We start from the raw sequence: 18,026 nt of genomic DNA on the forward strand, positions 1-18,026 counted from the left end.
CATCAACCTCGTCTGCAATGGACGGAGATGCCAATAGAAGTAGAGACGGACTGCCTTGTCGCTTTTAACATGATTAATGGCCCGAACAAGAACCGGTCTCGCTATACCATGTTGGCTGATCAAATTCAAAGGCTTTTAAGGGAAGGGGGGTGTTCAAGCTATCTCATGTTCATAGAAAAGTGCAAGCCATTATCTGACCTCCTTTGGACAGACAGAAGGTTGCACTGTGGTGTGATCGGGTTCGGAACCAGGAGACGTCCCTGATATTTGTGATATTTGTAAGAATGACTTTTTTTTTTAAATTTGTAAGAATGACTTATGTCTTGATTGATGAAATAAAATCTTCCTTTCACCTAAAAAATAGAAATTTAGGGGCTATGCAACGGTCTTTTCGATCAAAGTCATCATCTATCCCTAATAATAAAGCACGGATTGACTCCGTGGGTTCACCGTCACAATACGTTTTCTTGTTGTAAATTTACGCTTTCAGTTTGAATTTAAAACATATATATGAGGTGGTACTAATTCGGGAACCATATCGTATGCATCAAAATTCGTACTAATAAAAATTACAAGATAGAAATTCGAACCCGGGCCCCTACATCCAAAGCACAACGAACTAGCCGACTCACCTACCACAAGTCTCTCTGATAAACGCAACGAACATTTTATATTTATATTGAATTAAACCTGGACTTCGTATATTTTATTGGCACAGAAGCCACTAGCGCTGCTTGGGCCGCGTCATGTAATCCAGCGGATCGAACGCAATGTGTTGATGGGCCTGCACAACGCACCATGTGAGTGGGCTTCAAGAATACGTAAAATATTATTACTCCTGCGGATCGAACTCAGGATACGTCCTTTCTTTTTAAGGCTATATATACAACCAACAACCTTTGAATTAGTAGTCCCGCCTTGCTACTGTTCATGAAATCATTACAATTTATATACACCAATGAGTAGACAATCAACAAGCTCCTTGGTTAATAAATAAAGGATGAGGTGTGGGATTTCTTAAAGAAAACACAATGAGGTGTGGGATTGTGGGAGAGGCTGAAGATAAACATGAACATTGAGGGATGAGTTAGAGTTGCTAGCTGTAAACGAGGCTGGACATACTCGCTCCGTCCCAAAATTATGTTGCTCCCTTGAGATTTTTTCTTCTAAATAAAATCTTGGACGGATTTGTGGGTGCTATTTTCTAATTTCCAAGAAGTTTCAGCGAGGGGTGAGCGTGCATGGACTGGTGTTGTTGCTGCAAGTGAGTTCGTCCTTTTTTTTAACAGCTAATCTATTTTTCAAGAGAAAAAGCAAGTGTGTTAATTGGACAAAGTGGGTTGGCTCAAATTCCTAAGATAGCCCCAAGAAACTGAAAGGGATGAAGTAGATTTCAATCTAATGGTTTTGTTCAACTTTGATTTATTCATGTATGGTGTCAATAAATTGTCGTAAAAAAAGCATATCAAAATATCGCATGCCTACCATGGTTTTTAATACCTGACTAATGTACATTTCTGCTAAACCTTGGCATGCACTTCTCGGTTGCCGCCAGGTTGCACCGTTGGGTGTTGTAGAGTCGCGTTGATGAGTGCTTAGTGCTTTGGTAGACATTTTAATTGTCTTTCCCGTTGCAACGCACGGACATATATGTGTTAGTAATAATCATTATTATTACTCGGTCTATACTTACCAAAGTTTTTCTTGGCAGCCTTAAACCCTCTGAGCCCTTGTAATCACTATTTTATCCCGTCCTCTCTTCGAATTCCCTTTCTCTTCTCCAAAACCCTAGCCCCACATCGGCGCCGTAACATGGCGTCTCGGGGAGGTTACGACGGCGGCTCCGCCACGGGAGGCAAGATCCGTAGGCGCCCTCCCTCCCGCGTCGCAGCTGCGTCACCCTATGCGCTCCCGGCTCCTCCTACTCATCCAGCGTCGTACGGCGGTGAAGGGAGCGGCTGGCTCGCCCGTCTCATCTCCGGTGGCGCATCGCGCCTCCTCTCCTCTGTGTTTCGCAAGCCGCCTCCTCAGCTCGCCGCGCCTACGCTTTCGGAACCAGAGTTGGTCGACGCTCCTTGCTCGCCGCCGCCGCCGCCTTTAGGTTGGTGCCTTGCTGATTTGTTTGCGCGCATTCTCCGCTAGCTGTGTTGGCGGTTTGACTTGCCTGATCTGCGACTAGAGCGAAGTGTTTTCTATCATCCTGTAAAAATCAAATCATCCAAGTTTTTCCAGCTTATCATCATAGCTTGCCAATGCACATGGCGGCCGATAGGTGAAGTCGATGGTGTGAACCATGGTTACTGTTTTTATCAGATTAGCGATTTATTTATCAGCAATCAGTAAATAAGATGCTAGTTCAATCTATCCTGTGAAATGGGGGATAATTCTCATTTTATTGTTAGTGGTTTCCACCAAACTCACACAAGCTGGTTTTGGAATGTAGAGAACGACATTCTAGAAGAAGAAAACGGAGGAGGAACTGCTAATGTAAGCTGATTCTGTAACTCCATGCTGTTCACGTCGTTGTTCTAATATTCTTTATTTTTTTGGGTACTAGTGCACTGTTTAACCATTTATCCTGATTAGACGCTGAATTTAAGCTCTTTTAAATGGCTAGTATACTAAATTTACCATTTATCCTGCCTAGACACCGAGTGTAAGCTCTTTAAACCACCTATCTTTCAGCAGTATTTCGCAAGTGTTCTCTGTTTGCGAGGGAAAGATCGAACACACCGATCGTATTGAGAATGAGAGCACTTATACAAGGAGAACAGAGGGCGTGCGCCCACGATGGTGATCGTGGCCAGGCCATGTTCGAGAGGAGAAGATCGTGGGTGCTGAGAGACAAAACTGCACCCGCGTACGCTACTGCTACTCTACTACCCTCAACTGTACAAATACATAGCCCAATACATACATGAGGTCTAACCCCCCCCAGTCGTGACGTCGCGACGCAAAGACTGAATTGAAAATCATGGAAGACGTCGCTTGGCAAGCCTTTTGTCATGACATCCGCAAACTGTTGATGAGTTGGTACGTGCAGCACGCGGAAGTGGCCGAGAGCGACACGCTCGCGGACGAAGTGAATGTCCAGCTCCACATGTTTGGTGCGGCGATGATGAACAGGGTTGCTGGAGAGGTAGATGGCGGAGATGTTGTCGTAGTAGACCAGCGTGGCAGTGGAGACCGCACACCGGAGCTCGCCAAGAAGTTGCCGGAGCCAGACGCACTCCGCCACGGCATTGGCCACGCCGCGGTATTCTGCCTCCGCGTTGGAGCGCGAGACAGTAGGTTGGCGCTTCGAAAACCAGGACACGAGCGCGCCGCCGAGGAAGACACAGTAGCCAGACGTCGACCGGCGAGTGTCAGGGCACCCGGCCCAGTCGGCATCGGTGTACACCCGAAGATCCAGTGTCTAGGAAGCACGAAGGTGGAGCCCGAGAGAGACAGTGCCACGGACGTACCGCAGGGCGCGCTTGAGCAGGGTGAGGTGACAGTCGCGAGTGTCATGCATATGCAGGCAAATCTGCTAAACTGCATGGGCGAGCTCGGGGCGGGTCACCGTCAGGTACTGCAGCGCGCCAGCGAGACTGTGGTAGGCAGTGGGGTCGGCGACGCGCGGACCGGTGGTGGAGGGAAGCTTGGCCTTGGTGTCGACTGGGGTCGGTGCAGGCTTGCAGTTGTCCATGTCAGCGCGCTCGAGGACGTCCTCAGCGTACTGCTCCTGAGAGAGGAAGAAGCCGTCCGGGGACCGCGTCACGCGAATGCCGAGGAAGTAGTGGAGGTTGCCGAGGTCCTTCATGGCGAATTCGGTGGTGAGCGAGGCGACGATACGGCGAAGGAGCGCGTCCGTGGACGCGGTGAGGATGATATCATCCACATACAGCAGCAGGTACGCCGCATCCGTACCATGAGTGAGCGTGAACAGAGAGGTCTCGGAGCGCGTCGCGGTGAACCCGAGGGTGGCGAGGAAGCCGGCGAAGCGAAGAAACCAGGCGCGTGGAGCCTGCTTCAAGCCATACACGGACTTGGAAAGGCGACACGTGATCGGGTCGAGCGGCATCGACAAAACCTGCAGGCTGCAGACAGTAGACCTCTTCCTCCAGGGTGCCGTGAAGAAAGGCGTTCTTCACATCAGCTAATGCACAGTTCAATGGCGTGAGGCAGCGACAGTGAGGACCGTGTGGATGGTGGCCGGCTTCACAACCGGAGAGAAGGTTTCGCCATAGTCCACTCCGGCACGCTGGTTGAACCCACAGACAACCCAACGAGCTTTGTAGCGCTCGAGGGTGCCATCAGCACGGGTTTTGCGACGATAGATCCACTTGCCAGTTATTACATTAGCACGCGGTGGTCGGGGAACCAACTCCCAAGTACGGTTGCCGGTGAGAGCTGCAAACTTGTCGCGCATGGCGGCGAGCCAGTTGGCATTGCGGAGCGATGCGCGGACAAAGCGAGGAATGGGAGAGATGGCAGTGGAGGGGGCGGTGTTGGCCACGCAAACGGAGTCGTTGGCATACTTCGTGTTGGGGCGGAAAACACCAGCGTGTGCGTGTGTGATGATCGCACGAGCAGGTGGAGCGGGAGTGGGGGAGGGTGGTGATGGTGCATGCAGCGGGGAGCCGTCGGATGACGATCCTGCAGGTGCATGGCCCCCGGACGTGCGCGCGGAGAGGGAGTTTGAATGAGGCACGGTGGATGGTGATCCAACGGCAGAGGAGGGCCCGGCGGATGGCGCGCGCGGGTGGTTTGAATGAGAGGCGTCGGATGAGGATCGGACGGTGCTGTTTAAACGAGGAGGGGTCGCGCGAAACGAGTCGGCTCGCGACGTGGGGAGTGGGTGTGACGAGGTGGGGGGTGAGCAACCGCCGTCGGGCGGGGCACAAATAGGTGCGGGCACCAGACGGGGAGGTGGGGCTGCGGGGGTGAGAGGGAGGCGTGGAGCGGCGTAGGGGAAGGTGAGCTCGTCGAAGCGAACATGGCGGGAGGTGAGTACACGCCGAGAAACGAGGTCATAGCACCTGTACCCGCGGTGATCAGGTGGATACCCGAGGAAGACGCACGGCAGAGAGCGGTGGTCAAGTTTGTGGAGGTAGTGTTGGGGTAGCATAAGCAGCCGAACACACGCAGATACGAGTAGTCGGGGGAGGGGGACGCCGAGGAGCAGCTCGTGCGGCGTGCGTGGTGAGCTAGCAGCGCAGGTTCCCAGAAGCGAGCTGGGAGAGAAGCATGAAAGAGGAGTGCGCGGACGCCCCCGTTCAGAGTGCGGAGCACGCGCTCCGCCTTGCCGTTCTGCTGGCTAGTGTACGGGCACGTGAGCCGGAGCACGGTGCCATGCGTGGTGAGCAAAGAGCGGACGGCGAGGTTGTCGAACTCGCGCCCGTTGTCAGTCTGCAACGCCAGAATTGGGCGCTCGAACTGAGTCTGGACGTATGCATAGAGCGCGGAGAGCACATAGATGACCTCGGATTTGCGACGAAGGGGGAACGTCCAAACATAGTGAGTGCAGCTATCAATGATAACAAGATAGTATTCGAAACCAGAAATGCTCACTATAGGAGAGGTCCATACATCCAAATGCAGTAATTGAAAGGGGAAATAGCTACGAGTCATGGAAGCGGTGAACGGCAAGCGCGCGGCGGTGCATGAGTGACTGTTGGACGGCGCGCAGGTGAACTAAAAGTTGCGAAGGGCCTGACGAAGGGGCTCCTCGCCGGGGTGTCCGAGGCGGCCGTGCCACAGCTCTGTGGTCGCGACGCTGGCGAAGGGGCTAGCGCACGGGACGGCAGGAGCAGGGCGCAGGGAGTACAGGTCGCTGGTCGAGTCACACCGAAGGATCACCAGGCGGGTGCGGATATCCTTGACAGAAAACCTAAATGAGTCAAACTCGACAGACACAGGATTGTCACGCGTAAGGCAACGAACAGAGAGAAGATTTGTGATGATGGAAGGGGAGAGCAACACATTGTGGAGCTCGAGGGAGGTGTTGGAAGCAATGAGCGAGCCACGGCCGGTGTGTGTGATCGGCATGCGGCCGCCATTGCCCACAATTATGTCGCGAGGGGGATGAGAAGGACGAAGTGAGTGGAGTGTACCAGGGTTGAAGGTCATGTGGGACGACGCGCCCGAGGTGCTCGACGGCGGCGACGGAGATGTGTGCGCGGCCTCGAGCGCTGTCTGGAGCCTGCCCATGTCCCATGGCTGCGGCGGAGAGGCCGGCGGTGGCGCCGTGTTGGAGCTCGCGCCCAGCGAGCCGTAGGTGAAGCCAGGGAGGAGGGCGGAGGGGGCCCCGTGCTGGAGCTCGCGCCGGGCGAGCCGAGGGTGAAGAGAGCCTGATGCTGCGGGACGCCGGGGCGCGGGCCGAGCACGCCGGCGCCGGGTGCGCGCTAGGGCATAGGCCAGGCTTGCACCATGCCGGTCCAGGAGTTGGCGCTTGGCGCTTGACCAGGGAGTGGGGCCGGACAAGGAGGGGACGGCGCAGGCGGCAGGGCGCCGTTGCCGTTGTTTCCACGGCCACGGCGACGGTTGCGCCCACGTCCATGTGCGGCGTTGCCGTCGGCGACGGGAGTGGTGGGGGCGGGTTGTGGACGCGCCGCAAGGAGGGCGTGCGCGGACTGCAGACGAGTGGTTTGTTTCACATGATGTTCTTCCAGCAAGAGGAAGGAGCGGGCCTGCAGAAGAGTCGGCAGGGGCGCGCGCGCGGTGAGGTGAGGGATGGCGCCGTGGTACTGGCGCCCGAGGCCACGCAGCATGTGGAAGAGTTGCTGTGTCTCGCCGACGGGCTGACCGAGATCGCGGAGCTGGTCGGTGAAGGATTTCAGACGTGCGAAGTACCGCATCACTGTCAGGTCGCCCTGGACGACGGTGTGGTACTCCGCGTCGATGTACACGGCGCCGGAGAGCTGGTTGGTGCGGAAGATCTCCTCGATGGCCGCCCAGAGAACGGCGGCGGTGTTGTCCGGCTGCATGACAACGTCGAGCAGCTCAGGAGAGATCATGGTGTAGAGCCAGTGCATGACGCAATGGTCGATCATGGTCCACTCCGGATCGCGATGGCGAGGAGCGGCCGGGGCAACGAGATGGTCACCAACGCCGAACATGCCCACGATGGTGAAGAAGAAGCGGCGCCATTGGGCATAGTTGCCGGAGTGCAGATCTAGGGTGACGGGGACGTGATGACGAATGCCAATGGTCTGCAGAACGGAGGAAGGAAACGCTCCCGGCGCGAGCGGTGGCGCCATGGTGACTGGGGGGGCGGGGGGAGCGCTCGCCAGAGCAGTGGGAGGACACCGGCGGGAGCCGGTGTGTCATCGTCGGAGGAGAGGGGGGAGGCGACGGGATTGGTGTCCATGGCAGCGGAAGAGGGATGGTGGTTGGGCGCAAAGGGATTCGAGTCCTCTGCGTCTGATACCATGTTTGCGAATGAAAGATCAAACACACCGATCGTATTGAGAATGAGAGCACTTATACAAGGAGAACAGAGGGCGTGCGCCCACGATGGTGATCGTGGTCAGGCCATGTTCGAGAGGAGGCGATCGTGGGTGCTGAGAGACAAAACTGCACCCGCATACGCTACTGCTACTGTACTACTCTCTACTGTACAAATACATAGCCCAATACATACATGAGGTTTAACATTCTCAAAAGACAAAAAGCAGTGATAACACACCTTAGGTGGTACTATGCTACCACGGCAAGGTAGTACCTGCAAAAAGTTCAGATTTTTTTAGAATATTGATGACAAAATATATGTCTACAATCCCACAAAACTTCAAATCCATATTTGAACCAAAAAAAAACATATATATTGTCAATTTTTTTCAGAAATTTTCAAAACTTTTGAGGTGCTACCGTTTGTTGGTAGCACGGCAGCACAACTAAGGTGTGGTATCTATCACCAGATGTTGTCCCATCTATTAATTATTACTTCTTCGACCAGTTAATAGTGTGCCCAACCTTAGGACACATTTCTCTATTTTCTTATTGTTCTAAGGTTACACTTTTACACTGTTCCTCTGCTAATTATTTTACTTCTCTAGCCTATTGGACTTTATAATTTCCTGTAATCCTGAGTTTCCAAGCATTATTGCTGTCCATGCAGAATCTGTCTACTGATAATCCTGAAAATTATCCCATTGATGGAGATGACATTCTAAGTTCTTGTTTCAATGGTAGTATGGATCTTGAAGAATTGTTGAAGCAGAAGACCTTTACAAGGCAAGTATTGGATATTCTAATATAGCATTTGAGCAGTGTTAGTGTGGTACTCACCTCAGTTCATTCTGAACTTTTCAAATGTTCAATGTTCTGCAAGCTAAGGATATGATATTTAGGAAATTCACATCACCTTGTCCTGATGAAATGCACTATCAAGAACTGTGGGTTATCCTTAGCTGGTTCCTTTGATATTTTGTTGGGATTTACTGGAATTCTCAGCGATAAGTGCTTATATTTGTCATGTTGGTAGCAAACAAGTATCATTCAATGCCAATACCTGGTATCAAGATGTGAAGGTTCCCTTTATTTGCTTTGTAGGATTGCAATGTTTGGCACGCGTGCATCATTTTGGCTCCTTATCTGTATGGTCCTATCACCATAGTTGCCAATGTTTCATACGTGTTTTCACATTTTCCTCAAATCCTCATCTGTATTGCTATTTTTTCCTGATACAGCAGAGAATATATCCTTCTGTGAATTTCTTTACATTCTCTTGGGTACTTACAACGACCTTTTCTGCATGGTGCACTTATAGTTCACGAGACAGTTACTTAATATCGTTCCTCGAGCCTGGAGTAGTTGGGCCTAACTGTGGAGTTATTGCATTTTGTACAAAGGGAGATCAGCATAGAACTGTGGCATAGGGTAGTAGTTTTATTTTGTTGTTGCAGGTTTCGAATCAACATCCAGTTATGTTTATCACATGAACACTGGGGAACTAACTCCCTTATTGTTCTGATTCCTTGTTTCTTATTCATCTTTATGTGTTTTCCTGTTTATGCAATTCAAATCTCACATTTATTTTGTTGATTCCCATATATCTGTAACTTGAGTTCATGTTCTGCTTCATCGTATGCATTATGTAAATTACAAATATATAAGTTGGCTTAAGTTCTGTGTTCCACATTGTTTTGCGTATGTCTGAAATGTAGCCCTAACAGATCTCTCCGGAATAACTGTCTGTATGTTCTGTAGGAGTGAGTTTGAATATTTGACTGGGTTGTTGCGATCCAGAACTGTTGAATCCAATACAATGCAGTCAGAAGTTAATAATATAAAGCAAACATTGTCTCCCGAGAAGGAAAAGGGATCTAGAGACTTACCTGTTGATTTCTCCATTAAATCATACAGTATCACTGTGAGTATGCAATTCATGCTGTCCTTTTAAATGTTCAAAGTGTTTCCGACTCACTGATGAAAAATTAGACTTTCTTGCAATTAACTGTATACTATATAATATAATTTTGCTTAAAAGTTTGGAACTACTACTATTTGCTATTTGGAAGTTAAGTAAACATATTGTTATTTGGACTTTACCAATAGATACTTCTATCATATTATTGACTCAATAGGTTTTTATATCCTGACGCATTTGTTACTTGTACTGTTGACATTCTCCTTCTGATCACATGATTAATTTAACCTTATGCATTCCTGCAGGATCAAGTTGCTTCACCTGCAGAACTTGCAAAGGCATATATGGGTTCAAGATGTTTAGAGGGGGCACCGTTACGCCTTAGATTGCATGAACCCTCCTCCCTTTCTGTCAAATCAATAGAATCTGGCACAATACAAATAGCTAAATCTCCAAAGGCCCCACTTCTTGGAATTTCAAGATTGTCTGCTTCCACACCCTTTGATCGCCTTGGAAGCAGCTATAGGACTCCAAATAAATCAGCAATACACAAATTGTCATCATCTCCTTATTTTAAGGTTTAATTTCCTCATTTTATTTATTCAGTATATTATTAATTTTATGCTTATGGTATGATTACTTGGAATATCGGAAGTGCAAGTTAATTATGTATTGTACCTTTGATCAATCCCTCGAGCAGTATTAAAACCACATGCATTACTCTTTCTGCCGTGTCATAGAATGATGTCCTATCTGGTTCCAATGCACGTAATATCTATTTCTATCCTTGTTTCGAGCAAGGAAAAAAAAGGCGCCCCTAGGCGCTCGCTTAGGCATGCTTTGCTTTGGCACTTGGCAGTACAAAAAAATCAGGCGTCAAGGTCCCCCGGTGAGGAATAAGCCTTCTCCGGCGAGATATCAATCTCCCCGGCCAGATTTGACTTTCCCAGCAAGTATGTATATGTATCCTCCCTGGCGAGGATTCAACCACTCTGACGACAAATTGACCTATTCCGGCAAGGATCGAGCTTCGCTGTGGCTGGTTGCCATCACTGCAGTGAGGGAGGTGGCGTGAGGGTTCCCTAATTTGCTGTGTATATATAAGCTTTTAGTAGAATGCAGCTGTATCCAGAATAAAGACTAGAAAGTGTTCAGCTAGGGTCCATGTGTACTGCAGCCAACAAGAGATTCATGAATAGAAAAACCGAGTGCGTTGTTGTCTCTATCTTGTGTAGTAGTCAAGTGCTAGGGGAGATAAGATGGCAGAAATACTTACTTTGCAGAACAGCTGAAAGAATTGAATACCACACTACAGCCTATACATTCTTCACACTATAACCATTTCGTGCTGCGTCCGTACAGAATGCCCAGGCACGCCTGGGTGACACCTAAGTGAGTTAAGCGTTAGGCAGTGGCAAAACGCCTAACATATTTTTTCCTTGCTCAAGCATAATATCCATCTCTAGTAGGTCTAGCCTTTCTAACTTGTGTTCAATCAATCTGTTCAGGGTCCTGTTTCTTCTAGGGACATATGTGGTACTGTATCTTCATCATATCAGACTGCAAACAGCGTTCATACATTTGGCAGGCAGGTACTCATTGGTGAAGCACAACTTGTTTTGTAGTATATTTACTTTGTGTTGGTTGTTAGTTTCTGTGCTATTATATTGAGTTGATATTGTACTACATTCTAAAATTTTCATAGGGATTAGCCATGAGATGAAATCTTAGAATCTGGATTCAGCAATTTAAGCGTACATGCTTATTTTTATCACCGGTTAACTCCTCCCCTTAAAGCTGCAGGAGGATACATCCATAAACCATGCTTTCAGATTTTCTTGACTGCACCCTACCTATCTTCCTGTGTAAAATAAGCTCAACATATTGACGTAAAAATTCTCTTATATTTTCAAATCGGTGAACATTTATTCTTGATATTATTCAGGTTTTAAAATGCTATCTTTGCAGTCAGTAGTTGACACCAGGTATTTCGACACAAGCATGATTGTACATAAATAATGTTAACCCGTGCTTCATTGTCCAATAACATGTTTAATTCCAACACTAATTTTGTATTGGTTTTGCATTCCTGAACAATATATAAGCATTGAATACAGTAACATCCATTGCATTTACATTCAGCAATTTGTTTTCGTGAAAAGGATAAAAATTCATCAGTGTGGGATAGGCGAAAAATATTAAGAGCCCTAGCATCCTGTACAAAATGGTTTTGTTAGAGATTTGCATGAGTTCATGGGCCAGATATAGCAACTGCGATTCAATTCATGAGCCTATGTTGGCAGTTTTGAACTACATGGCTACTGTGCTATTTCCCCAATCTTGTGCAATTAAGTTCTCTAATTTATGTGCCCTTTGATGTTCTACCAATATTACTGGCTTGTTTTGTACGCTGCGTTGTGCTGTTAGTAATTATTTATAAATCAGCAGTTCCTGAAGAGAAAGAATATTGCTCTCAACAATGAGACTGTGTCTGTTGGCCCCATACGCAAAATGCACCAAAGATATAACAGAATATCATCACTCTCGGAAACATGGCCTGGTTATCGTAAGTATCCTGGTAATGATGCAAGCAAACTGGATGAAGGTTTTGAACACTCCACACAAACTCAAAAGCGTCTGCGTCTGGCTGAAGTTGATGATGGCACTCTACGTATCTGTGGCAACAGTTTTGTTCAAGCACCAGTTCAATCAACTGAGATGGCCGCAAAGATATTGAAACAGCTTGATACATTAGTCCCTTCACCTCCAGAGAAGGAAAGCACACCAGAAATGAAGCAAAAACATGGAAATGCCCTGGATGTTGAGGATTCTATTTCTCGGAGAAAGGAAATACCATCTCAGGGCAGCCTTTTGGAATCATCTTTGTCATTCATCCCAGCTGCAATAGATGGCAAGACTGTTGATGCTATGTCAAACGGTTCTGCCCTCCTAGAAAGTAAATCATCCTCTGAATTAATAACTTCACCCAAGGTAGGACCGTATGACTAAAAATATGATACTATCTTCTATACTCTGCAGCTACCTTTTTGAGATATATTATGTAGCGATTAATGTTTTTCTTATAGGATTCTCTGGAGGTGGACCACTGCAGTGGAAGTATTGAAATTGTGAAAAGCTACTCACCAATCCAGGAACATACTGCTAACAACTCTGGAACAACAAATAAGGAGAATCCCCCAACAGCCTCTTTGCGAAGCTATTCTCCTTCCAATCTGGTGTTATCTAGTGAAATAAAACGAACCAAAATGCTGGCTTCATCAAATGGCTTCTCATTCCCTGTCACGGCTGCACCGGGTGCCCACTCACAGGCCCCTCCAACGCCTACTATGGCATCTCCACCCGCACTACATGTTGGAAAGCACAAATCTTCTGCACTACCCAGTGTGCCAGTTACTTCCCCGGAAAGTGCTCCAAGGTCAGATTCTGATCGAGCTAGAAAGCATTTTTTTTACTCTGAAGTGTTATTGTATTTTCCTGCTTAATAAAATTGGAACAACCATCAGTTATCAAGTAGATACTGCATTGAAGAAATGCTACTTTTGTTTCCTCCATTTATGTTAGAGCACTATTAGCTTGTTAGTCTTGAGTGTGCCATTTTTGGTTCCACTTCTCCAGTTAGAAGGGTATCTGCTCAGTTGATGTTCAAACTGTTGGTCTATAATTCTGAAGCTTGCCATGTTTATTCACCTCTCCATTTATTTAAAAATTGTTGAAGCCTGGACATTATTTTATTTATCTTTGCAGGATTTTGAAACGAGTTTCAGAAGAAAGCTCAATTTCAGACAAGCACAATAAGAAGTTAAATGGAGAAATGCCGCCGGTTTCTTCCAAGGGTGCTGGACATGTTGCATCATTCACTAGTAATCCTGTATTTGCTGTTGCCAATTCCAAGCCTACAACCTTAAGTAATGGGCTAGAACATACATCAAAATCAACTGCCTCTGCTGTTCTGGCTTCTAATAGACCGAACTACTCATTTTTGTCTACAAATACCGCCTCTTCCCAATCTGCTAGAGCACCAACATCTGGAAGTGCCAATGCGCCTTTCAATTTCTCACCAAAGTTTGGTGGTGCAAGTTTGTTAGCTGCCCAGAACAAATCCAAGGCAGGAAGCAGCAGTGCCCCATTTAATTTCTCTCCGCAGTTTGGCAGTGTGAATTTGGTCGTGTCTCTGGATAAGTCCAAAGTAACCTCACCTGAATCAACGTTGTTGTCTGGAAACCAGTTCGCCCAACCAGGAAATAACAATTCATTGTGCACACAGAGTTCAGCAAGTAAGTCACATATGATGTCTCCGGAAGAATCAAACATGGGGAGTTTACCATTTGGTTCAGCACCTCTGAGCCCTAGTCCTTTCAGTTTGAGCTCTGTAGTTTCTTCCACAGCTGCCTCTGGCACGACCTCTGTGATTACAACTTCTCCACTGCCTCTGCCATCTATGGCTTCTTCTGCTTTGGGGTCTAGTAAAGCATTCTCGGTCTCACCAATATTTGGCAGCAGTCCAATCACGATTGCTCCATCGTCGTTTGGCATGCCGGATAATGGTTCTGCTATGTCCATTAGCCCCTCTAGCGCTGTATTTTCATTCACTTCGGCTACACCTACAATACCAGATCCACCATCCTCAACACCACTATTTGGTAGCACGATCCCAACTATTGGCTTCAGTACAGGAACTGGTCAGATGATTGTGGGGAATAACCAGACTCTTTCTGTTACGGCCCCACCATTTGGCTTTCAGAGCAATTCACTGTCAACTCCAGCTTTCAGCGGCTTTCAGAGCAATTCACTGTCAACTCCAGCTTTCAGCATGCCAGCTACTCAATTCGCTTCCACCTCAACCACCTCACCTGGCATTTTCCAGTTTGGCCAGCAGAGTCAAGCTTCGTCAGGTGTCTTTTCAATGGGCACTGTCCGCGACAATGACAAGTCTGGCAGAAGAATTGTCAAGGTAAAGAGAAAGAAATAGGCTACTCTGTTCAAAGTTGATTGAGGCTCGGAACTTGCAGTCAAATTGGCCTGTGGACCAGTCTACATTGCAAATTGATATGGCTTCCAGGGCTCTGGCGATCGGCGAGTGTAGTGCAGCACATTTGTTCACTTGATATCGACTGATCTGACATGAGATTGCCCGTGGCGTTTTTGGCACAGTACCTATGGTGGACTCTCTCTAGTCTATATTGTTGAACTGAATTTTGTTGCATGATTTTGTTCCCTGATCTACCATATTACAAAAACATTTGTATATCGAAGTAATGTTTCGGGGTATCTGTTCTTGTTACTGCTCAGTCCTATGATCCGTGCACCTTCTAAAGTCGATTCATGCATCGTTCATGTAGGGAAACACAATTTTGGTCTGTGTAACGAGAAGGGTCAGATTTGCGGGTTGCAGTACACTGACAACTTATTGTTGGTTGCATCTCGTCCAGAGTTTTAGCTTCCCAGTTTAATGAGATTGATCTAACGTTGCTGGCCGCCAATTGTATTGTTCGTATCACAGGGTCCAACTGGTGCCTGTGTTCAGTGTCTTGCACCGGAACCATGATTTGCATTTAGGTAATTGCCTGTGATTTGCATTTCTAGATTAATAACTAGGTAATTGCCTGCAATGGGGCATAAATATTCTTGTGTGACACTGTTGCGCTCGGCCACCGCCGTGCTGCTGCTATCTGCTAAAGCAAAGCCGAGGAAACATGGCCGCTGCGCACAGGAGGGAAAGCATCAAAGGCTGCTGCTATCTGCTAAAGCAAAGCCGAGGAAACACGGCCGCTGCAGACAGGAGGGAAAGCATCAAAGAAAAGAAAGATATGCACATATACGAGAGCTAACTTAACTGTGCACTAGCCTAATCATTATTGAAAAAGGTAATAGCTTAGTAGGATGATTTTCCTGTGCTGAACTCTAATTCAGAATATCACATCTTGTAGCATGAATCATATTGTGTTGCTCACAAGAAAATAATGCGCATACGATCGACAAGAAAAGAAGTTTCACACATAGTATACCTGACTAGTTTTTGATTTAACATTAAAGTGTAGAAGAATCATTCCACTTTCGTCCGGTAAACTGATTCCTGTACTTCTTGCTCTTGCCTCGATCAACGCCACCTCTTGCTCTTGCCCCGATCAAGCAGGCTTTATATCCATCCCCGCTACCGAAAACCTGCAAACGGGAATGGCACACAAGAAATTAAAGCATGAAACGCCGGGACAAGCCCAACATGCATGCAGCGGCCGCAAGACCCGCCGTTTCCCACCATCAACACAGGGTCTACGCGGGATTCATAGAGTGCAGTGCCTCGGAGTCGGGGACAGACTTTGTGATGCATATGACATTAACCTATGTTATCACTTTCATAGTAAGGATAACATATTTTTCGCAAATACACAAAGATTGCGTATCTTTTCATTAATAGAAGAAGTTGAATAAATACAAGAACGTTGGTACAACACATGCTACAAGCGCAAAGGGTAACATGGTGACCCGAGCATGGGGAGGAGGATGCTCAACCCCAACAAGACTAAAGCGTACGTCCCAGGAATGACGAGAGCCAATCCTTTGGCACCAGCCTTCACCCATAGCCGTGCATGATCCTTAATGTCCTATATCACGCGGGCCGTGGATGACCGTAGCCCATAAAAAATGCATGCGTTCCGGTGGCACCAGATGCACCGGGCCGCACCAGGCCGTCAACATAAACGAGGGATGAGAGGCCACGTCTATGAGCCATGGGTGCATGGTGGTAGGAAGAGGCCCACCACACCGAAAGGCTCGACGCTGGGTCTGGGATTGTAGCCGTGGAGCGGCACTGGGACAACATGTCATGCCATACCCAGTGGGGAGTAACATAGAGAGTGTCATAGGTGGTTGTATTTATTAGCTTGTAGACTCATTTTGTTTTGGGAAGTGCTATGTAATGGTAACATATTATGTTACTGCAAATACCTGTCTCCTTATTAACTATATGCCACATAAGCAAACTTATCTCGAGGTGTGTTATATTACTTGTTAAGTTACTCCCACTAAGACTGGCTATAGTGGGAACAACTTCAACAGTAAAACGGAGTCCAATTCAGCAAATTTGCCTAGTGGCAGTGAGTTAATGAGGAGAAAGGTAATTTGAGCAACTTAGTTAGTTACCGTAACATCACATATCCCAATACAATATGTGTCTTATAACCTGATAAATGAAGCTTCGCACGGCACCATACTTATGTTACTACCCACTATGAAGGTAGTAACATAGGCTAGGGTCATATGTATATTACTAGTGTAAGTTACTCTCCACTATGGCTAGTCTAAGGCTGGTCATAGTGAGAGTAACTTAGCTATTAACCTAACATACCCTAAGATAAGTTTGCTTATGTGACATGTAGTTGATGAGGATAGAGGTGTTTGGAGTACTACATCCATCCTGGTTTATTGGCCCCCTTCGTATTTTGTGTCAAATTTGGACCATAGATTTAACTAACAAAACTTTAATGCATGTCACCAAAAATTATATCGTCGGATTCGTATTTGAACATAGTTTCTCATGATATAATTTTTGATGACATGCATTGAAATTTTATTAGTTAAATATATGGTCAAAATTTGACACTAAATACGAAGGGACCAATAAATCAAGACGGAGGTAGTAATATGTTAGCATAACATAACACATTCTAAGACAAAATGAGTCTACATCATAATAAAGTATGGCAGAACATCATGAAGAATATAACTAACACATTTAAGCCTAACCCACTTCCTATGCATAGGGATTATGAGAACAATAATCAACTAGCATAGGAAAGCAAAACAAGCATAACTTCAAGATTTTAAGCACATAGAGAGGAAACTTGATATTATTGCAATTCCTACAAGCATATATTCTTCCCTCATAATAAATACATGTAGGATCATAAGCAAATTCAACAATATAGCTATCACAAAACATATTTTGAACACGATCCACATGTATGCAAAGTTGACACTCTTTCAAAATAGTAGGATTAACATTAACTAAAGTCATGACCTCTCCAAACCCACTTTCATAATTATCACAATAAGATTAAACACCCTCCAAAATAGTGGGATCATTATTTCCTAAAGTTGACACTCTTCCAAACCCACTTTCATCAATATAATCATCAAAAATAGGAGGCATGCTATCATCAAAATAAATTTGCTCATCAAAACTTGGGGGACAAAAAATATCATCTTCATCAAACATAGCATCCCCAAGCTTGTGGCTTTGCATATCATTAGCATCATGGGTATTCAAAGAATTCATACTAACAACATTGCAATTATGCTCACCATTTAAAGATTTAGTGCCAAACATTCTAATGCATTCTTCTTCTAACACTTTGGCACAATTATCGGAATCCTTATTTTCATGAAAGATATTAAAGAAATGAAGCATATGAGGCAACCTTAATTCCATTTTTTGTAGTTTTCTTTTATAAACTAACTAGTGATTAAACAAGAAACTAAAAGATTCGATTGCAAGATCTGAAGATATACCTTCAAGCGCTAACCTCCCCGGCAACGGCGCCAGAAAAGAGCTTGATGTCTACTACACAACCTTCTTCTTGTAGACATTGTTGGGCCTCCAAGTGCAGAGGTTTGTAGGACAGTAGCAAATTTCCCTCAAGTGGATGACCTAAGG

General features: G+C 46.5%; 1 protein-coding gene across 2 annotated transcripts; it reads left to right on the forward strand.

Annotated features, from left to right (window-relative positions):
* The first annotated feature begins 1,754 nt into the window (after positions 1-1,754).
* Positions 1,755-14,792, forward strand: LOC119302312 (nuclear pore complex protein NUP1-like). 2 transcript variants are annotated; one of them, XM_037579349.1, is made up of 9 exons: positions 1,755-2,101; positions 2,444-2,487; positions 8,102-8,217; positions 9,193-9,355; positions 9,658-9,930; positions 10,861-10,944; positions 11,798-12,343; positions 12,439-12,788; positions 13,118-14,792. In XM_037579349.1, exons 1-9 carry the CDS (start codon positions 1,813-1,815, stop codon positions 14,340-14,342), a joined length of 3,090 nt encoding a protein of 1,029 aa, XP_037435246.1. In that variant the 5' UTR covers positions 1,755-1,812; the 3' UTR covers positions 14,343-14,792. The 2 variants fall into 2 exon arrangements, with proteins under 2 accessions (XP_037435246.1, XP_037435247.1); XM_037579350.1 differs by having other exon boundaries at positions 11,801-12,343.
* The last annotated feature ends 3,234 nt before the right edge of the window (positions 14,793-18,026 follow it).

This window comes from Triticum dicoccoides, chromosome 5A, assembly GCF_002162155.2.
Source record: "Triticum dicoccoides isolate Atlit2015 ecotype Zavitan chromosome 5A, WEW_v2.0, whole genome shotgun sequence".
Classification (NCBI taxonomy): Eukaryota; Viridiplantae; Streptophyta; class Magnoliopsida; order Poales; family Poaceae; genus Triticum; species Triticum dicoccoides.